Here is a 23,286-nt window from a genome sequence, read left to right as displayed (position 1 = left end):
TAAAAAAAACAAAACAAAACAATCAAAAAAGCTACAGAAATTAATAACATCATTAAACACTAGTCAATACTTTTGCAGTGGAATTTATCTATAAATATTTGTTAACAGCAACTTTCTCAATATGTATAAATTTAATCATTTAGAAAGTATTCACTCTGGTTTTGCATAGATCCAGGGGTTTGTATAATCCAGGGCTGCTCTTCCATGAGAGAAAATAATTTTTTCCTTACATGTTAGGGGTACAGGCACAGAAATGGGAATATGTGAACTATGGGGAAAGAGCAAGAAGACAGAAATCTGAACATATCCTCAAACTAGATGCATGTCCAAATCTCCATAGCAAGTAACACCAAATATGTCTTCTAATAAGCATCTAGTAAGCACCAAGGCACTTTTTCTTTAGAAAATGCCTAACTTACATTTATATTCATACACTGCAGCTGAAAAAAACCAAAATATTCAAGATGAATTCCCATACTGAACTAGCTAGTGCTATAAATAAAGAAGTGTGACACTTGTGGGATCTAAAGTACCACATCAAAAATAAAAAAACACCACTGTCAAACTGGGAACATGAAAACATTTTGAAGTTAGAGATCCAAAAATATTTCAATAAAAACTGATTAAGTAGGATGTTTTTACATATTCAGTGACGGATATGCAAAAAATACTATACCTGTCCTGGTTTAGAGGATGATTTAGCCATAAAATTCACTATGGCTTTCTTCTCCCCAACTAATGCAGCACATCTCTGAAGAAAAAGAAATTATTAACATAACAGACAAGAGCACATTCTTATTAAGTAAAATGACTAAGGTGAAAATATGCTATTGTAGAGATTTACAAAAATATAGTAATATGCGTTAGTCATAACTATATTATTACTTTATAAAAGAAATAATTGACCATTAAAAAAAATGCACACACAGAAAAATGAAACATGGAAAACAAGTCCATTTCTTGACCACTTTTGATAAATATTGTTTTTGGAATGGTAGATATAAAGTTTGTTTAAAACAAAAGGGGAAAGAATTAAACTAATACTTCAACATACTAGAAAAACGAGGTTTAGGACTGCAAAAGAATGAAAAAGAGAAACACTGTTCCTCTCCAATTATACTGCCAAGCATTCACAAGTGAGCTAGGGATCATAAGGTTAATTATACATTTAATAAGGTGTCAGGGAGATAACTGCTCGTTTCTTTATAAAAATTAAAATGTACAAAGCAAGTTCTCTTTAAAGTATAATTACCTACACTTATGCATACAAAGGACTGATTTCAATCTCTCTATTTTATAAAAGGCTTTCACTGCAACAGACAGTGTTTGAGAGAGAAAAAGAAAAGTTGAACTTAAAGTTTGAGACAGACCAGATAAATCAAAAATCTGTCTTATTTTAGAAGCTAGAGCAATATAAAGTAGACAATATTTTAGTTTATGCTTCTCAAAGATGTCAGGCTTAAAACTGTGGCAATGCACAGTGTTTTTTATAAGCTGTAGGACAGTGCATGAGTGCCCAAAGGCTCACGCAGAACAGAACCCTGTGCATACCCAGAAATACCTGTACCATAAATTTACTTACAGTCAATTGGTATTTTAAACAGTCATAGACAAGAGAGTTTTGTTTCACAGACTGGTTGAGGTTGGAAGGGACCTCTAGAGATCATCTAAGTCCAACCCCCCTGCTCCAGCAGGGACACCCAGAGCACGTGGCACAGGGTGGCATCCAGGTGGGTTTGGAAGATCTCCAGAGAAGGAAGGAGACTCCACAGCCTCTCTGGGCAGCCTGTTCCAGGGCTCTGTCACCCTCACAGTGAAGAAGTTCCTCCTCACATGGAAGGGAACTTCCTGCTTTAATTTATACCCATAATATGTTTTGAATCAAATCTGTGGTACATTGTCCGAAGGAAATGAGGGAAGTCAAAAGCTCTTGCTCCATTGTTACTGTGCAGCAATGGCTACTTTGTGCTATTGGCTAGTGCAATGCTTGATCCACAAATAAAGGTAAAGATTGTTTAAAACAACCCTTTCCCCCGCCTACAGAATTAAAATTTTATTTCCTCACACGAACTAATTTCAAGTCAATTAACTCTTTATTTCCAATGACCATGAAATATTTTTAGAATCTTCCTCTGAGATATATGCATGCAATATTATTTCAAGTATACTACAGAGCCATGAACTGAAGTATCTGTCCAACATTGGATTCTGTACTAATAAAAGGTTTTAAAATATATCAATTGAAATAATTTTTTTCTTAAAAGAGAACGTGCAGCTTGTAGGTAAAAAAAAAAAAAAAAAAAAAGCAAAGAGCTCTTTGCAAATGCCAAAAAGAAAAAAAAAGAAAAAAAAAAACAAACAAAAAAACTACCACCCTCATTTTTGTTATCTAATCAAAGAGAAATCAAAGAGGAGCAAGAGTAAGATAGCCTGAGAATTCTTCTCCTTTTGATATTTCCCACTGTCACTAGTATAGGAAGAAGCTTTGCTTACGCAGAATGCTTTTTGTATTAAAAATCATAATCTCCATTTAAATTAATGACAACCAGTGAGGCAAAACCATAAACAAGGGAATAGTCCAAGGAGTCAATATACAAAGAGGAGACCTCACTCTACAGCATTAACACTTCTTGATCTCTTGTTCTTTAGGAGTAAAAAGCCTGGGAATATCAGAGAGAACAGAAGGAGTAAAAAGCCTGGGAATATCAGAGAGAGCAGAGGCTTTCCTTCAACGGCTGGAAACGCTTGGCAGTGGGCAGGTCCGCGGCGTCCGCTGCCTCACACGGCCTTGGCGCTCGGCGCCGCCACAGCGGCTTTTAATGCATGGGTAGAAATGAAATTCAGCTCTTAATGAGCCCGGAATACAGCGTGTGCTGTGTTTTTGCGACCACTTGTAGTAACACCCGTGAAAACCCAACGTTGCCTTCTGGTCTGTTCACGTGTAAGGGATGTATTACATTATAGCACTGAAGGAATTAGGTGAGAAAGTAAAACGAGATGGTTTGCAAGAAACGACAACTGTAACAGAAAAATCTATAAATGAATATCGCCTTTGCATGCAATTTCAAGAAATGCCCAGGTTCTCCTTCCTTGGCCCCAGGCTACTTCCCAGTTTGGTAGAAAACAAAGTGTTCCCGCCCTAGCACCCGCTCCTGCTCCCTATCCTAGGGCACTGGCTGCAGTTCCCGACAGCCTCAGCAGTCACTGCCCCTCGCCCTGCGATGCTAAAGCACAACTGGCCAGCGCTACGCGCTGCGCTGACACCTCTTTGGGGTAACTTCTCCGTCTGCTTCTGAGCAGCTCTAAGCAGTTCTCTGCCTCTTGCTCTCTCATTACCTCTAGTAGTGATCGGGCGTCCTGCACTCTACCCGAGTCCACGTACTGAAGGAAGAGATCTGCGATAGGCCTGTAAATCCCAAATTCACTGGCTAATCGTTCTGCCATGGCGACAACTGTAAAAAGGACAGGAGGAAAAAGTGACTGAAAAGCCACATTTGCAAACTTCACTGGCATGACTTTTGCTGACTTAGCAAGTTTTATATGCAATAGCTTTTTCATAACATCTCTGCCTAGTCATAGTATTTAAATATCACTGCAATAAACTTACATTTTTCCAAAGCTGGCTCTAATTTCTCCTCAGACAACATCCTTAACAAATAGGAGATATTCCTGTTGGCTTGATCAGAATTCTGTGCACTGGAGATAAGCAGAGGCTCAGTGTATTTCAACGCAGCATCGAGGTCATTGCTAGGGAGAAAAAAAAAAAAAAATGTCATGCATTCAGTTTTTGACCTTAAGATTTCTACACCTTAAACAGCAGCCATATCAAAGTTTATCTGCTACATTAATGCAGTGCTTCCTAGCAATAGCTAAGTACCTACTATTTCCTTCATTTATTTACTGTAGCACAGTTAAACCAATTATGGATGAAGAAATAAATTAACCTGCAAATCATTTTTTTGAATGACCTGTGACCTGTAAAAATACCTAAGAATTTCTGAATTCCCATCCTTTTTAGAAAAACCTTCTTATTAAGAGATGAGCACTGTCTAGCTGCTTAGAAAATAAATGTGTTCTGCAAAACCAGAAGGTAAAACTCAAAACATTAACAGAATGTATTTGAATAATTAATGCAGACAACTGAAGTATTTTTTAATGTTATTCAATTAATTATTTACCTGAATTTCCATGCCTGTCTTTTTGGATGCAAAAGATGATCCTAAATGTCATTTGGTTGGTACCTTTGCCTATACACACGCACTAATGTATGGAGTTAGCACAATAAATGCTAATAAGTCACAAAGGATTCATTGAAGTGTTAAATCTACTTCTGTAGTGTCCAAAACGTTCAAATGACCTCTTTTACCAGTCCCCTCTAAAAATTTAATTAAAAAAATAGAATATGATAGAAGTTTTTAGGAGAAACAGAAATGCAGTGTATTAGAAAGATACAGAAGATGCTGTGAAAAGCTATTTGAGAAATACAAGCCTACCAATAAATCGATGGGCATTAAAAATATCTGTAAACGGATTTTTCACAGTTTTCAAAGTAGAGCTTGCAAGGCATTTAAGAACAGATATTTTCAGAGGAGAAAAAGTATCATATCTTATGCTACTGCTAAATCTTTTCATACAGGAAAGTTAGTTTTAATATGGTAAAAGAACTAATGATGCTTAAGTAATATAATCTGCATACACCAGTTTATTCATTTTTGTAGCCAACCTGATTCAAGTTAAGAACACATCTCGACTTTGAAAAGCTTTCATGACATGGAAATACAGGAAAATATGCAGCTTTTGAGACTAATCCTGAAGAACCTCCCTTATTTGTGGTTTTAATTTAGGCAAAAGTCAATTCGCTAGAATTACGAGCCAGGGCCCACTCAGATCTCAGCGTTTACAAGATCAGTCCTTTACGAACTGATTGTTTTTCAGTGACAATATAGTGAGCTCAACTGCTGGAACTGGTCTGCACGGCTCCCTCTCAATTTAAAGTTGTCTTGCTGTTACAGACACTTCAGTGGGTACTCTCTGATTTGGAGACTGATTGCTAGAGGCAGTCAAATATCTGTTTGGAATATACAGCTCTATAGCTCTCCTGCTGAATTTGGTAGACACGTTCAACCTCATGTAACTGACTTGAAAATATACATACATACATATATAGATATAGTTACTTCCTGCAAAGTATATTTGAGAAGTTCACTATACCCTTTGTGCCAGCAGGGCACCCACTTCAGTTTTATACAAAGGTTAAACTAGGACAGAGAGTAGGGTAGCAAGTAGCACAGAACCATGATATCAGTAAAAATGCTGGGCCAACGGTAATATCCTTTTTTCAAATGTTTTGTTTCATATCCAAGTGCAGGGAAAATTATCATGATGGGAACTCTGGCAAACATTTTGCTTTCAAGTATGTTTCTACCGATAAGAATTATAAAATCATCCCCCAGATCACAGACACACTGGATGGCTTGCACCTTTTGAGGATAAAAACACAATCATTGTAACATTTTGACTGCTTAAATAGTTTTAAAGTTGTTTTAAATCTAACATTATATTTGCAACAGACACATACTAAATTCTGAGATTTGTAAAATTAAATTGACAAAGTCATTGAATTCAACATTAAGATTTTTCATCTAACATGAAAGAGAACACTTTGCATGAGGTATAACATAGTAGAAAAAGAGTATGAAACTAAGTATGAACAGTATGAAAACTAAGTTACTGTGGAGTTACTGCTATCCCTCTTGCTTCACAGCCACCTCTGTATTTTGTTAAATGATTTTTAACCACAGCTATGTTTGTGGAACAAGACCAGACAGGAACTTCAAGCCCAGCAGCAGAATTTCAGCATCTAAGACACTAAGAAGAGAAAGGTAATGAAGCAGGTAACAAAGAGGAACCTCATGAGGTTTCACAAAGGCAAGTGCAGGGCCCTTCCCCAGGGAGGAAAAACCCATGCACAGGGTGAGCCACTGCCAGTGGGACCTGGGGGTTCTGGTGGACAGCAGGATGACCAAGAGCCAGCACTGTGCCCTTGGGGCCAGGAAGGCCTGTGGTGCCAGGGGTCACCTTAGAAGAGCACTGGCAGCAGGCTGAGGGAGGCCTGGCAGCCCAGCTGAGTCTGCATCCCGAACCCCTTCTCCAGTTCTGGGCTCCTCTGCACACGAGAGAGAAGGAGTCTCGTGCAGTGAGTCCAGCAGGAGGGGCTAAGTTGATTAAAGGACTGGAGGACCTCTCACAGGAGGAAAGGCTGGAAGAGCTGGGATTGCTCAGCCTGGACAAGAGAAGGCTGCGTGTCGGAGGGGAAGTCTTCTTTACTATGGGAGTAACTGAGCACTGGAACAGGTTACCCGGCAAGGCTGGGGAGTCTCCTTCCTTGGAGGAGCCACCTGGACACCATTCTGGGCAACGTGCTCTGTGTGACCCTGCTTGAGGGGAGGACTGGACTAGGTAACGTCCAGAGGTTCCTTCCAACATCAACCATTGCATCATCTTGTGAAGCAACTTCCAGCCGCTCTGACTGAAGGAAACGTACACCAGCCCTAGGAACAACTTACTTCTTAACATAAGCCAGTGCAATGGAATTCATGATTAGTGAGGGAGATAAACCAATTGATTTTGTGATGCCTTCCACCATGCCTTCAAGTGCCTGTAGGTTCTTCAGATCCCCTTTCATTGCCAGAGCCTGAACAAGCCTTGAAGTAGCTAGTCTAGAAGGCAGCAGGCCACTGTCGAGCATTCCTTTTAAAACAGCCATGGCATCTAGTAGAGGAGAAAAGAGAGGAAAAGGAATTCAGATTTTATTTCAGATGCTGATCTTACTGCTGATATTATTTCCCCTTACCTGCTATGTGAAAATACATACAGAAAATAATTTATTAGGTCAAGTTTTGCTCCAAAATTGCTATAGTGAACTATAACGTAGATATAGTGAACTATAGCATGTATATATAAAACTTTCCAACAGGAATTTCGGATAAAATCATTTGATATTTGCTTACTAAAGAGTATTAAGGGACATTCAAGACGTAATTATTTTATTTTAATATGCAGTTCAAAGGAAGCAGCTCTGTTATAAATGCCCTCCCTACACCCTTAGTTACAGCCATGACATTTTCGGTCTATTTTTTTCATCAAAACAAGCTATAAAGAATTTTCTTTTGGACACCAAAGGCATGACATATTTGAGAACAAAGATTTTGTTTAATGTTTAATTCATTATTTAAAATGCAGAAGCCTAATATTCAGATTTGACATCCTAAATGTTCAAAAGTTTATTTACCAACACTTAATATTAAATTAAACCACATAATGCATATGTGGTGCATATGTCTCCATATAAAAATGAAAATAAAGTCAAAAACTGGACAATTATCACAGACACCATTTTAAATGGCAGCAATTGCCTATGTTAAAACCACAGAATAACTTGCTCGCCACAAACTCCCCAAATCCAATGCAGATACAGTCACTCTCATTCCTTTAACTAAGATTCTTGTCAGTTGACATTATACGTGAGCAAACACGCATACATAAAGGCAAGCCCCTCTGGTAAAAACCTCTCACTCCTTACCAGCACAGGCAGGATTAATCACAGATAATAATTATAATACCAAGGGATAACACTTCCAACATAATATACACCCACTTGAGCTCCACAGCATTAACATTCAAATTCAATATGCAGGTATTAAAGAAACCAAGTATTACCTTGTACAGGAGAAAGAGGGGAAAGGTTGGAAGAAAAAACATCCTGTATACCTAATCTTCACAGCAAATTTCCTCTTTGTCCTCAGTTTTTTTTTTATTTATTGTTTAGGAGGAAAAAAAAAGAAGGGGGAAGAAAAAAAAAAAAAAAAAAAAAAGGAAGAAAAAAGACAAGTTTCCCAGAATCTAAAAAAACCCCCAAACTTAAACACATGCTAATTTCCAATTCCTTCCTGATCACGAGCAGGGACCTCAGCAAAACATAACTGGCTTTCTCTATAACGAAGGATAGAGTCAGAAGCCAGATGCATGCAGCACTACTGCACGAAACTACCCACAGGTAGCATGCCAGATATTCTGCTGGTGTCCTTATGTGCTTATGTAAAAATGCCAAAAAGCACTCCTTACTTCTAGGGCAAGTCCATAACTTAACCCCATTATATTTCAACGGCTAAGAGCAGGTAACTGCGGGCTTGTGAAAACCTAATGTTTTTTCCTCTTAAAAGGCTTACCTACAATGCCTGCAAATTCCAAACCACGAAACTCAAAATTTCACTCTTCACATAATCTGTTTTTAACTGAGTTTTTGCTATAAGGTATTAGAGTTCCTTTGAGGATACAAAGGTTTATGTTGTTCCTTATGTAACTGTGTAGCATGCTACACAGCAAAGAATGATGGCAAACTACACAAGGATTTGGCAGAGCAGACAAGTTTTGCAGAAGTGAGAGCTTGTGAGGTCTGTTTGGTGTCACAGGATGCAGGCCAAACAGAAAGCATCAGTGTAAGATGAGAAAAAACAAACAAACAAAAAGTTTTCCTTAAAATTTTCTGGGTAACTGATGGGCATCAGAAAATGACCCTGACGGTTGAGACAAATAGTGGCTTCCCATATACATTTTCAGGGAGTCATTTTCAAAAAGAGAAGCAGCCTCTTTAATATGAAAATAGAAACAAGGATCATTCTGGGTATTCAATTTAACTATGAAAGAGAAGTCTGCTCAATGTCAATGCACAAACATCAAAGAAACAGTACAAACCCACGTAATTCAAGACACTTATTGAGAAACTTTGCCTTGTGCAAAAAGTAACATTTTTAGAGTAGCCTCTGGACAGGGTTGAAGTAGGCTGACATCTAGGATGCTGGTTAAAAAGGGTCATAGATAGAGATTGCCAGAATACAAAAATATCAGTAATGTTCTGAAGAGAATTTTTAGCTGTAGTATTTGGGAGGAATTCACATTTTAGTGTCATATTGGACAGAGGAAACAGAGGAAAAAGCAGAAGGTTGATTAGAATAGAATCAAACAGGACTGTCAGGCAGAGGACTTGAAAGCTGCAAAACGTGAGGACTTGACAGCAGCAAGAGAAGCAACTGCATTCCCCACAAATACTTCAGTCTAATTCAGTCTACTTCAGTTCCAATACCTGGAAGTGACATCAGACTGGTGACTGAATGGGGAAGGAATTTGAAAGACAAGTTTATCAGCTGCAGGAAAGAATGCAAGCGAGAAGATGTACCTAAATGCTTGTCAGAATATTTTAATGTAGCTGATATTACATGGGAATACACTATCATAACTGCACAGGAATAAATTAAAATTAATTAATAGCAAGATCAAAAATGATTTTTTCCCTGCTCTCTCTTATGAGGTTTAATTCGGTTTAATACATTTTATTCAGATGCAGTTCCTTTTAAAGGAACATTTAAAACTTTTAAAGAAATTGCTGCAAATATGTATCAACATTCTGTACTTGTATTTGTACAGAGATAAAAGTTGTAGTGCTACATGTGAAACTATGAGCTTGCAGTTTTCCTCTCACAAGAGTTCTACAGAAGAATTGAACAAGTAGGTAAAATGTAGGACCATAGAACTAAAGACTGCAAAACAACTGATGCTGAGAACTAAAGTAGCACAACAAAAAAGTTTGGCCACCATCTTGTTCTACCCTTTGACACTCTTCATCTGCCATTACTATCATTATGATTATAGTTTAAAAAAAAGAATATAATTGTTATTGTTGGTATTGAGAACTATTAAAAAGTATTTGATTAAGTTTTTAAATCAATATTATAATCATTTAGCGCACAATCCTGCACATTTAACACTCAATTTAACTTATCTGGTATCTCACACAAGCACCACAATATGCAAGAAACAACTGCTGGGAATTGTTTCAGATGCTCTAAAGTATGTTAATTTCCAAAGCAAAATGACTTGTGCTGTGAATTTTAACGCACTTGAAAGCCTGTACTTTCTCTCGTTCTGGAGCACAAATTTTGCATGTCTGAAGAGCTGTGATTCATCTTAAGAAAACCCATCTTGTGTTAAATGGAATGGAAACTGGACTAAGTGGTCAAATGACAAGTACATTCATATTCAAGCTGTATTATAAATGCATGTACAGTAATTTACGTCTCTCAGCTACCACAAAAGGCTCTTGATAAGCAGGTAATTTGCTAAATGGACTCCTTTATCCAAGTATTCGAAGGGCGTTACAAGAAAAATCTGCAGAGGCATTAATGTGACGTAAAGGTCAAGCATTGTGACATACCTTTCAAATAATCCCGCCTAACTTGCGATATGATGAGGAGGCTGCTGGCAGCACTGTTCAGTGTGAAGCCCTTGATGTGGGTCTCAGCACTAAAAGAAGCAGACATTTAGAAAGGAATTACTGACATGCTTCTGATACGATAATAAATGGTTGAGCACCAAGGTGAAATTATAAAAACTACTGTTCGTATGTTAAAAATATTGCTGCAAAATATCGACCTGGAGACAGCTTTTGTGTTATCCTGTCAATGGTTATAGAAGGATAATTTTTTTTTGCATTCTGACAGATGACAAAGTTGGAAGTGAGCAACAAAAGAAACAAAGTACAAGATTTTTTTTAAACAATCGGTTCAGATTCTTGAATGCTGACATATTAGATGACTAAAATAACTGCATGCCCTGCATTGTTCTGTTGTATCCTAAGCTGGATACTTTTTCTTCTTTTTTCAATAGTCACCATAATTATAAAATGTAAAACTATTCTTTCAGCAATAAAAAATGAAACATTTATTTTCAGCACTGTATATTTTAAACATAAACTAAAGCATATTATGAACTAACACCATATCATTTGGTTGATTAATTTTCAAAATTTCTGTCATCTAGATGTATACAGTTTTTAAAGGGAACATACTACATTTGCTGCCTTAGCCATGTTAAAATTGTATTTCACTTATCAAGTCTCCATCTCCCACAAGCCAAAACTTTGCACATCTATAGTAAAGAGAACTTGCGCTTTAATAACACCATTAAAGCTTTTCAGGAACTACGACTACGGAAATTAGTCAAAGGAGAGTAACCAGCAATCACGTTTATTTTTTACTACAAAAGGTTCCACTTCCTACATGACACAGAGCCACGTTTTTAATATAGCAGGATAACTTTACAAATGTTCATTTCTAGATTACAAAATCTCTGCCCAGAAAAGCAGGGCATTGCCATTTACCATATCAGCAATCAAGATAAACCTCACTGATCATCTTGTGGCAAACAACTGAGCAGCCTACCTACTTGAACTCGCATGCTGAGCGGATTGGGAGGTAAGCAGGGTCATTGCTAAATTATTCTCCTCAATCCCAAGAAAATCCTTCCCATAGCACACAATATGACTATCCTCTCAGTCACTTTCAGCCTCCCAGGCTCACATATGCAGTCACTGGACTCAGGATTTTCTTACTCTCCCAACCAATCCTCTTAATCCCTGCCTAAGCACCCACTGCTCAGTTCCGCCTTTTTTTTCCTTTGTCCCATCTGTCAAAGCCCTTAAGTCAACAATTCATGCATGAGACTGTAAATTACATATAACAAAGGATTTACTTTCTCCAATCTTCCAATCTTCAGTGTGATTAAATAGATGTTAGCTACTATTACAGAACTAATCCATCATTCCAATACTCCTAAATTCCTATTTAAAAGTTCTTGGACTAAATGCAATAAATATTCCCTAAAACTAACTAGAATCCCCGAACAACCAGATAGGGGTTCACCAGCAGATCAGCAACCTGCTAGGGCTTTTTCTTTTTTCCCCAAATGCTGAATAGAAGTGCAATTTCTGTCTACAACAAAATCACTTCCTCATTAATGTTTCTCAGTTCTGATAACAGAAACCAAGTTTTAAAATCATCTAACCCTTTTCTAAAGACAAAAATTACTTATTTTGTTGCCTATGCTAATACGCATTCTGCTAATAAAACACCTTCAGGCTCTCCAAATATTATTTAAATCTCAAGTTTGGCTTCAAGCAGAGTACAAAGAGAAAGATGTTAGCTTACACAAATGAAGGTAGCTTTCATATATTTTATGAAAATATTAGGAGTTGCACAAGTTTCAGGCCACTGCACACATTTAGGCTTTGTAGGAGTTATCTCTTTGTAATGTGAGGTTGGTAAAATTGTCAAGCATACAGAAATATGTATGAAACACACAGATTTGCTTTTCCCCATCTGTATGTACACACGCAATCAGTGAATAATTTAAAACTTGAAAGTTATTTTTTTCCAAAATGCTTAATGTAAGCATGACTTACAAGAAAACAGATACACAAATAAACACCATAAACACTACCTATATTAAGAATGCTCTGTCTTCTCTTTACAGGTGAAATCAAACTGCTGCAGGCTTCTTAGAATGTTATTATTTGGCATTTCTGTGCTCTATGCATATGAGTGTTTTGAAAAGCACAAAGGCACTACTACGGTTGGCTCTGACTAGTGATGAAGAATAGAAATTTTGCATTTTCCTCAAATATCTTGACGTTTCTTAGGTATATTTCCAGTCCTTAAAAACACACTTCAAACTTGATTTAGTCCTCAAATCTCCCCGTTCCACTTTACATGAAGATATTAAAGAATATTTTTCTTATCAGCTGTAGTGGGAACTCTGATTCATCAGAACACTGGAAACAAACTACTACTTTCTCTGCTCTTTCAAACTGCAAATTGCTGCTGGTAACACCTGTGATATTTTGCACATCTTCCTTACAGGACTGTTGGAGGTGATGAGCATGGAAACATTCAGCCCATGCACAAGCCTTTGATAGAAAGTTTGAAGTTTCTTTGAAGAATCTTTCCCTGCATTACCAAGATGTTCTGGAATTGCGTAGGGCAGACTACGAGCAGCAATGTGGGCTGAGGGGAAAGCTTAGGGGTCGTTAAGTGCAAGAATCTTGTGCATTTGGGTACTGCTCTACAGGGAAGGAGGAAGACATCCCAAGGATACATGTCCAGTTCTGATGCCAAGTCAACCTGTTGATACTGCTAGCTGAAATGGTTTATTGGCAGTACATACTGCCACTCCCCTATTATTATTTTTTTTATTTAAAAAACTGTCCCATGAAGTGTAGGTGTATTTCCTAGCAAAATGTCTAGCTCCCAGTCATGGCCCATTTGCCTTTTAAAGGATTAGGATTTACCTGAAATCGATCCGGTAATTATTACATAAAAATATTACATAATATTACATATTACATGAATAATAACAAAAATAAAGACAATTAAAAAATCCAAAATGAAAAAAGAAAAGTCTTACATGTGTTTTACTTGCATGGCTTCTTCAATAAGACCCTGTGACAACAGTGCTTTTATTAATATGATGTAAGTACGATAGTTAAACTCTCTGCTCTCTTTCGTTTCCTGGAAAATGCTGTAGGCCTCTGAAACAAGAAAAAAAAAAGGAAAAAAAAAAAAAAAAAAAAGTGAAGAGCCCAAATAAAGTGTCAGATCGCAATGATGTTAAACATAAAAAGCAGCTATCTTTTTTTTTTCTCTCATTGAAAAGCTCCATCTTAATCTATTTCTCCTTCTGTTACATCTTTGCGCCCAAACTGGTTGTTCGCAGCCTGCTCAGAGCTGCTTTTACCTAACAACTAAACACCCTTCTCCCCAAAACAAACCGTGTTGCTGCTGTTTTTCTATATGTAGCTGTTTCTTAAATATTCACACAACTGGTTAGAAGGGGAAGACTCAGGATTTTTAAAGCAGCACCTAATTCTGGGGTATATAGTTACAGTGTCTAGTACATGATCACAACAGCATTTAACAAATAATATAGGAGGTGATTCCAATATGGGGAGATCAAATTATTTGGCTACGACAAGATTTATACAAAACATACAATTTACAAATATACAGATATTTAACAAGTAAACTACGCTGCATTTGTTTGACTGATTAACAGTTTTATTTCATGCATTCACAATAACTGTCAGTGTATGAAAAGGTGTTACCAAAAAGGAGAAAAAATGATAAGTACACTTTTCAGTCATTTATTTTTCTGAAACAAGATTATGCAGCTATAAACATGCAGCTAAAACTGCTATGTAGGCAGTAAGGAATATTAGAAAGCTGTGTCGAGAACCTCAAATGATCTTTTAACAACTAAAGCTATTTAATTGTTTCATGTAAGAAAAGTCAAAAAAAATAACCACCCTGCTAATTCAGCTTCAAGTCACAAAAATCTTTAAAACAGAAATACTTTGAGTGGTACTACAACTTTAACAGCTATGCGAGAAGTTGCTTTTTCTTATCCTTACACACTAAAAATGAAACCAAATGATCTGAATGTTACTGTCACAAGAATGATACTGACAGCATTGGCTACAGTGCACTGTTGACATTTAAACTGATTCAAAAATCAAAACTGTTGATATCCCTTTTAGTTGAACTTTTTAAATCAAATAGAAACCATTAAAAATTTCCCCAAATGTAGACACACACACAAAAAAAAACTATGTAGGAAATTCATTATTTACAGTGTCTTAAGATAAGTTATATTTGAGTTAATATTGCAACCCAAAAGCTGCTACAGACACTTTGGGTCACAATAAATATACACAAACATATAAAGAACAGGAATGCCACAATAAAAATTAAATCAACCTTGACCTATCACTGAGTTTCATGCACGTGTGAGAGACACAGAGATTAATGTTTGACATGACAAAAGCCATTGCATTGTCAATCAAAAAAACAAGAATGCAACAGCAGCAGTGAGTGGTGGGCAAGGTCTTGGAATTCTCTTCCTTGCTCTCACAGATCTGAGTTGTTCTGCCTGTTGCAGGGTGCTGCTCCCGTAAGCAACGGCAGCATTTATAAAGGTGTGCTCATAACTAAATTAAGACTATTTTTTTCTTCTGAAAGCTGAAGTATCAGTAGATTAGCAATCACATTCAGCAGTTACAAAACACCCTTTCACTAAGACAATGTATTACAACAGTGTAATTATTTCTTTAAAAAAATAATACTGACTGGTGATATGCTCTCTCCTTGTGCTTATAAAAGTCTGCCTGCATTTTAAGACAAGAATTTCTGATGTTTAGAAACACCTAAAAAAGTTCTGCTAACTTCCAACATAGTTTTGCTTATTGTTGCCTGTTGTTCGGGTGCAAAAATGGACTTGGCCGCCCACAGAGATGACATCAGGAATGTTGTCAATGATCACAGCTCACAAAATACGATGGACTATTAGCAGCTCTATTTTTCATTTTCATTTTAAACTATTCTCACTCTGTAAAGATGTCTAAGGCATATTGAACTTCCTCCTCCTCTCCAACTGACCATCTGTAACACCAAAGGCACAGGCTACTTTTCTAGAAAGAATATTATTACCAAACACATCCAATTAATTTTGTCTGTTTCTCATTGTTTCCAATGAAAAATACTGTATTCTGCTATATTCTGTATCTTTTGATTTCCCAAAATTACTAACGTAAAAATTCAGGAAATCCTTATGTCTGCCCTAATATATGACTCTCAAATACAATCCAATCACAGAATATGGGCTTGTAATCCTTACATATAAGGTACACTGATGTCAGCTCATACCAGTTCTAACACGAGTGTCATGGCTCTAACACCAGTGTCATTTCACCAGTTCTAACACCAGTGTCATGGCTGGATGGCAGAGCTCAGAGGGTGGTGATCAGCAGTGCAGAGTCTAGTTGGAGGCCTGTGGGTAGCGGTGTCCCCCAGGGGTCAGTCCTTGGTCCATTCAATGACCTGGATGAAGGCACAGAGTGCTCCCTCAGCAAGTTTGCTGAGGATACCAAACTGGGAGGAGGAGCTGATACCCCAGAGGGCTGCGCTGCCATCCAGAGGGACCTGGACAGACTGGACAACTGGGCGGTGAAAAACCTCATGCAATTCAACAAGGCCAAGTGCAAGGTCCTGCACCTGGGGAGGAATAACCCCAAACACCAGTACAGGCTGGGGACTGACCTTCTGGAGAGCAGCTCTGCAGAGAGGGACCTGGGTGTCATGGTGGACAAGTTGACCATGAGGCAGCAGTGTGCCCTCGTGGCCAAGAAGGCCAATGGGATCCTGGGCTGCATTAAGAAGAGCATCTCTAGCAGGTCGAGGGAGGTGATCCTGCCCCTCTACTCAGCCCTGCTGAGGCCACATCTGGAGTATTGTGTCCAGTTCTGGGCCTCACAGTACAAGAGGGATGTGGAGCTGCTGGAGAGTCCAGCGCAGGGCTACAAGGATGATCAGGGGCCTGGAACATCTGCCCTATGAGGAGAGGCTGAGGGAGCTGGGCCTGTTCAGCCTGGAGAAGAGAAGGCTGAGAGGGGATCTGATCAGTGTCTATAAGTACCTCAAGGAAGGGAGGCAGTGAGGAGGATGGTGCTGGCCTCTTTTCAGTGGGGGCCACCGACAGAACTAGAGGAAATGGCCGGAAACTGAAACACCAAAAGTTCCACAGGAACTTAAGGAAATTTTTTTTTAACAGTGAGGGTGACAGAGCCCTGGAACAGGCTGCCCAGAGAGGTTGTGGAGTCTCCTTCTCTGCAGATCTTCAAAACCCGCTTGGACGCAGTCCTGTGCCACGTGCTCTAGGTGACCCTGCGTGTGCAGGGGGGTTGGACTAGATGACCTCTAGAGGTCCCTTCCAACCTTAAGCATTCTGTGATTCTATGATACTATGATTTAAAAACACCAAAACACCAGCACTTCAAATGAAACTGTAAACATTTTTGCATTGGTACTTCTCATATCAAATTACTGAAGCAAAAAATATCATCAGATATCCTTGGGAAAACACAAGCAAAGTGATTTACCAGCAACAGTTGGCAACCTGCTGCTCTGTACCTAACCTTTTACAAAAACACAATGCTGAGGGGAAAAACAGAAACCCCAGAATTTCATTTTACCTTTTGCATTATTTTTCTTGCAAAGCATCCTTATTTTACTTTCTTCCAAATTAGCAGCACTTGAACTTGGAGAATCTTCCTGTCTAGGCTTTAAAACAAAAGGTTAGTTAAGTTACTGTGATGCTGTTTGTTAACACCTTGCAAAGGAAAGAAATATATGCAAAAGTACTGCTGACACAGTAAAACGTGCCAATCAAATTAAATTCAAATTACCTTAGGCACCTCAAATGGGACAGCCTGACCATTTCTCTCTAATATATTAGCCATTAAGACTAATGTTTTCTCACGAGGAACAACATTTTCTTCTTGAATTTTAGTCCAAATAGCTTCAGCCTTTCTCCAATCATCGTTGTTGTCTGAAAAAGAGATTCAAGTCTTCAAATCAAAGCATGTTTACAGTATATGCACTTATCCAGAGTGATTCAGAAATGGTATCTTTGGTAAATACTTCATCAATTAATCACATATTTCTATATGTGAATCAACTTGAAATGTTCCTTTTCACTGTTAGCCTACAGAAAATATCAGAAGATGCAGATACGTAAAGAAAAAAATGATTGTGCAATTTTAAATCAATGGGAAATTGTCTAAAATATTTCAATTTTCCTCCAATCTCAAAAATGTTGCATGACTACTCACAAACTCAGGCCGATTCACCAGATCTCAACAAGAATAACAATTAATGCAAAGCTGTACAAAACTACAAACAAAGAAGTTGGACGTCCTGTCAAAGAAAAGGCTTCCTTAGCATTAAACTTGCTCACTTCAGCTCTACAAAAGAGGTGGTGAACTCAGTGACTTGAGCCAGACAGATGAGTGGATTTAAGAAATGGATGACATAGATGACCTTTTTTCTGGACAGATTATTATGGCAGTTTAAACAAAGAAAAACAGAGAAGGGATTTTTCATGTGTTTGTCCCATTATTTGGCACTTAGACACATCTAGAGCATTGTACCAGTTTTGGGTTTGACAAAACAGATGCTGCCAACACTGCCAATTCGGTCATCAAAATATTTAGGAAGTTTTCAAGCAAATATAGTAAAAGTTGAGAGAGGTGAATTTTGTATGACTTGGAAAGAACTTGCTAACAGGGGATCCAGTTTTCTTCAACCAACTAATCAAGGATTGTAAAGAAAACCGGGTCAGACTCTTCTTGGGGGTGCACAGTAAAGGACAAAACCGACAGTTACAAATTGGAGCCAGGGAATTTCTGAGGCTGGTCAAACTCTGGAATAGGTAATTCAGAGAGGCCGTCAAATTTTCCTCTCTTGGAGGCACTCAAAATTCGGCTAGACAAGACTTTGACCTCATCTACCTTTCAAGTTGTTCCAGCTCAAAGCAAGGGTCTGCCCTACATAAACTTCTAAGGTTCTCTCCAACACAATTTTTTATGTGATTCTACCTAAATGGATGTTTTGTTCTTATTATTTTTGATCACAGCTTGGACTCAACTGTAGATTTTTATTTCACTATACTTAAAATAGAGCTAAAGTTAAGGTTTATGCACATGCTGACAACTCTCTTCCATACTGCTGCATGGGGCAGCTTTGACAGATGAGCTAAAATGGTTGAAAGCAGGAGTGTGCATGGTTTTTGTCTTCCATGGTGACAGAAAGCCACAAACGTTTTCCACCTCTTTGAGTAGATGAAATTGGTTGTGTCTTTTCTCGCTGACTGAAGAATTTGTGTGACAGAATTTGATAAACTGTATCTTCTTAGATTCTCTTCCCAGCAGACAGACTGTCAGACTGAGTCACTGCTGGAGGGGAACGGGCTGCTTGTGAAGAAATAGGAGGCCTCCCTCCTGTTGAGACAAGACTGTTTTTCAGGCCCAGTTACTTTATGATGGGGAACCAGTATGCAGAAAACCAGAACTGAGTGATGCTACAGCTGGCTTTTGATGCTTTGTTAGGCTGCTTGAAAAATAAGAAGGAACATAAAGAAAAAGTTCTCATAGGACCCCCAGCCTTCTCTCTCTCCTCTCAAACATCTCTTCTGCTTGTGGTAAGTCCAAGGGGGAAACCCTTCTTGAAATATGAAAATGGAAAGGAGTCTGTAATAGTATTTTATCTAGAAAAATGACGTTCTAATTTAATTAACCAAGAATATGAACAAGGAACAGCCTAAAGTTCTTTTAAACTTGGATGTGATTTTTCCCTTGAACCATTAAATCAAATTACTGATTTTTTCCTTAATAAATATATAGGACACTACATTTCATGTAATCATTCTCAAGTTCACGGCAATCTAATGCTAGTTTGTTATAATGTATGATACAAAAAATACACTAAAAAACAGAGAGAGAAAAAAAACCCCAACTTTCACTCAAAAAAATTTTGCTCCAGTTTTGCTCATGCATAATACTGAAGTTAGGTGGTAGTTGGTTAGGTAAATAGAAAAAAATCATCACCTTTCAAAATCATATCTAATTACAGCATATTCCAAATTAAAACAAACAAATTAAATCGGAACATGACAACATGGTATGGAAGACTTGTACTGTGTAAGTTCTGTGATGCTGCTATGTTGAGGTCTGCAGATGCAGAACTCAACTCAGAACATTCCCACCTAAGAAGCATCAAAATTGTACCCATACTAATTCTACATCAGGTTGTCTCTTCTTCGATTCAGGGTTATTTCCAATTTCCAGCTATAACAAAACAAATTAATGAGGATTACAACAAGATCAGTTGTTAACTTACCACACAGCTGAAGGAGACAGTAGTACATCTCATCTCTATCACACTCAAACAGATTTTGAGTTAATTCTACCAAGTTTTCCAAAATCTCCATCTTCGAAAAGAAACAAGAAAGAAAATTTGCAAAACTCAGCCAAAACAATTATTTCTCTAGTTATATGCACTTACATGCACATACATATGCATGTACTCATCGGTACATTCAACTAATATAATATTTCTTTTTAAATATACACCAGTGTTTACAAACAAGATTAAGTTCACAACAGCATGACTCATGTCCTTTCACAAAGTTATTCTTGGAATACAGTTCCAGTTATGAAGAAGTGTCGTGTACCTGATTAGATGAGATGCACTTTTTTGCAAACCACTGCAACCTTCCTGAGTGTGCTCTCAAGCCTGGAGTCTGCAAAATAACATTTCCAGAAGAAAACAAAACAGAACAAAAACTTCAATTAGAACATCATCAGAACATCCTAAATATGTAGTCAAAATGTAGTATGTAGTCAAAACGAGAGCACACATTAATATGAATGAGACCACGAGCTCATAAACAATCAAGTTCCACTTAAGAGAGATTTTGATATTTATTTTTTCATTTTGACTTCTTTTATTGTTGTTCAGTAAGAAAAAGATAATTAAATACAGAGTAGTAACCGCACTGTAACCAACTGCAAATGCTAGGTGTACTAACTGAGAAATTCCTGTTCCAGGGAAGAACAGAATCTTACTCTGAGTATTTCTACAAAGAAAATGACATAATATACTTAATATGCTGTAGATGTTTGTCATTAACCTTCCTTGGTTAGATGAGCCTTTGCTTATCCATTCCTTTGAGTGAACTAGAGCCACACAATACATATTCTCTAATAAGTTTTAAGTCTTTGGAAGCTCTACCTACTATAACAGACCACCACAAATACATCAGTCTATCCACTCTCAACAGTAACATATCTTAAACATATTTTAAGAAAATTTACAATTCTTAAAGAAAAATGTTTCAGGTGTTCCACTGCCTAATTCAATAGCATTTTTTAAAATTATAGAAAAACAATTGTGTGCAAACCTCTTTTTCCTCACTTCCACTCAAATTTGCTTTCTTTCTCTATCACTGTCTTTTTTCAGCACAAAGACCACTCATGGAAGAGAGGACTCTGCTTTCAGCTCAGGGGTCTAGATTCACATTAATACAGCAGGAAAGTGATTCCAAGAAAATTCCTGCTCATCCTGATATAGAAGCATGCTACCCCTCTGACTCTTGAAGGGCTTTGGCTGTTTAGAAATCTCTTCTGTTATAAAGTGCAATTTCTACAATTTGAACACTATTTTGGGAGGAGGGAAAAGAAAAAAAAAAAAAAAAAAGGCAAAAGGCAGTTTGAACAAAAGCTGCAAAAATACTGAATCTCTGTTCCAAAAAAGTGCAAACAATTACCATAGAAGAGCTAATGTATCTTCTGGCTTTTTGACACACAGGAATAATATACTTTTCCCTGTCATCTCCTCAAACACCTGAATTTGTAAAAGCGTAATTTTGTAAATCTTTTGTAATTACCAATTAGCTCTTCCTGAGATAATTCAACTTACACCAGGAAACCAGCACATAAAGATTCAGTTAAAAATATTAAAGTTAGCTAGAGATGTAGGAAATTGTGCTTTGCTGAGTAAATATCAGGGTCTATCATCCTCACCGTCACTCATCCAAACCAGTTTTTGCATTCATGGAAAGGAGTTTAAAACCAACCAAACAAGCAAGTCCCCCTCCTCAAACGTCAGGGCACTAATCCCCCAACCCAGGTCCTGAACATGCACAGCCTTGAATTTCACTGTACTGGAAAAACAGTTGTCAAACTAGGGGTTATAGAAAAATACTGGCTTCTCATGTATTCAAAACTGGCATAAGATAAAATCTAAATGGAAAAACAAACAAACCAAAAAACCAAACTATCTGCAAAGTGAAATTGTGTTTATCCCCATTATTCACGTTTATAGGTAACTGTTTGGTGCTTTTTAAGCTCCGCTGAGCCATTATACATAAAATATGCTGAAAAGGGAGTCAAGAATTAACATCTTACACAACAGGCTCTTGAAAATGAAAAAGAAAATAGTATGTTGCTTGCATTTGTAGCTAATCCTCTTTGGGACATGGCAAAATTCACATGCGGAATTCACTTACAACTTCCAATATCATTGCTGATCCGAATGCCAATGAACTCCACAGCTCCAAAGCTACAAACTTTTTATAGTAAATCCTTTCCTGTTCAGAAATGATTGATGCGTCTGTCACTACACGGACAGCTGAGTTATACAACAGATATCCTTGTGTTTCATTTTGAAATTGAGAAGTGTTTTCACATACTGCAGGTCTCAATCATCAAAAGAACATCTAGGTCAGATTAACTAAATCTCCAGGGCTTGCCTGATAGTCCATATTTGTAGCTTATCCCTTACCATCTTAGGGAATTTTAAACATTACATTTAGCAGGAAGCTGCCTTGCCACAATATAGCAGGCTAAAAGAGAGAACAAAAAATGCAAGAACTATATAAAATTTTGGTAAAAATCTGTTACTCTAATTACTCTTTCCAATTCTAATTTAAAACTCTGCTCTTGTCTGTTTCAATAGAGCTATAATTTTGAGTTTATTAATATTTTTACTATATTTTGTCTTTTTCTGCATTTTAAATAAATTCACCACTTTACAGAGCAGAATAACTACTGAGAGTCTCAAACAGTTCATACAGTGTTTAAGCTAAACCTGCACAGTTTGGTTTTTTAAATTTTCTTGGAATATAAAGCAGCTGTACGATACCAGACCAAAGGTTCAGCTAGCTTTTTATCCTTCTAACAGTGCTCAGAAGCAGATGTCTATAGGAGAACCCAAAATGGAGGCAAACCTATGCCATGCTTCCCCCAATGCTCTCCCATTCCCCAGCTATTCGTGGTTCAGTGGTTTAGACTGTTTCTAGTAAAGGATTCCTCTCCCAATTGACTCTTCTGGTTGCCTCTAGAACCCACAACACTTTTGGTAAAACCTTCCACTCCTCAACCACTCTGCACTAAAAAAAAAAAAAATCTGGTGAAAATACCCCATGGGTTCTTATCTTTCCCAGAAAAAAATCATTTCAGATGGACCGTGGAAGGGTTCACCTGAAATTTTATTCTGCACTTCTATTCAAGAATTTTTTTTTTCACATACATATAGGAATGTGAAGATGATTATTGTGTTGTTTTAACCATCCAGCATTGCACCTCCACATAGCTATTGCTTCTGATGTTTGGCTCAGTCCCAACTGGTTGGCAAACTAAGTGTTACACACTCTAGTCACCTTCCTGACAACTTATTCTACTCCTTCACAATGACAGAAAACATATAGTTATTCATATTTAGTCTTTTACTTTCTTCCCAACAAACTCCATATAACTTCTTTTTAAGGGACAGTTCCATTTGACTAAGACTATTCAAAAGAAACAATGTAATTTTATAAACCCCATCAGTACTGCACTTTGGTGGCATTTTTTTGGACAGACAGCTCTATTCATCCCTCTTTTTGCAGCTGAATAATCCAGTAATAATAAGAGACAGCCAATGCTGCTAAGGAAGAAGGAAGTTTCACAATGAGTCACATCACAGCCGCTACAGACTTATGTTCCCAGTACCAGAACCAGTTACC

General features: G+C 37.5%; 1 protein-coding gene across 1 annotated transcript in view; it reads right to left on the bottom strand.

Moving 5' to 3' along the window:
* LRPPRC (leucine rich pentatricopeptide repeat containing) overlaps positions 1–23,286 on the bottom strand; it is a 77,393-nt gene that overhangs the window by 4,535 nt on the left and 49,572 nt on the right. Inside the window, exons 26-35 of the mRNA XM_088527420.1 lie at positions 19,954–20,022; positions 19,620–19,710; positions 17,129–17,271; positions 16,916–17,003; positions 13,297–13,420; positions 10,271–10,359; positions 6,567–6,771; positions 3,608–3,747; positions 3,337–3,452; positions 677–751 (exon numbers count right to left, since the gene is read on the bottom strand). Of these exons, the coding sequence (XP_088383546.1) occupies positions 677–751; positions 3,337–3,452; positions 3,608–3,747; positions 6,567–6,771; positions 10,271–10,359; positions 13,297–13,420; positions 16,916–17,003; positions 17,129–17,271; positions 19,620–19,710; positions 19,954–20,022 (1,140 nt within the window). The remainder of the gene's footprint in view (positions 1–676; positions 752–3,336; positions 3,453–3,607; positions 3,748–6,566; positions 6,772–10,270; positions 10,360–13,296; positions 13,421–16,915; positions 17,004–17,128; positions 17,272–19,619; positions 19,711–19,953; positions 20,023–23,286) is intronic.

Source organism: Tinamus guttatus, unplaced genomic scaffold (genome assembly GCF_059628265.1).
Source record: "Tinamus guttatus ecotype Peru unplaced genomic scaffold, ASM5962826v1 Tinamus_guttatus_pri_ptg000286l, whole genome shotgun sequence".
Lineage (NCBI taxonomy): Eukaryota > Metazoa > Chordata > Aves > Tinamiformes > Tinamidae > Tinamus > Tinamus guttatus.
The sequence above is the reverse complement of the archived record's forward strand: the minus strand, read 5'-3'. Positions and strand labels throughout refer to the sequence as shown.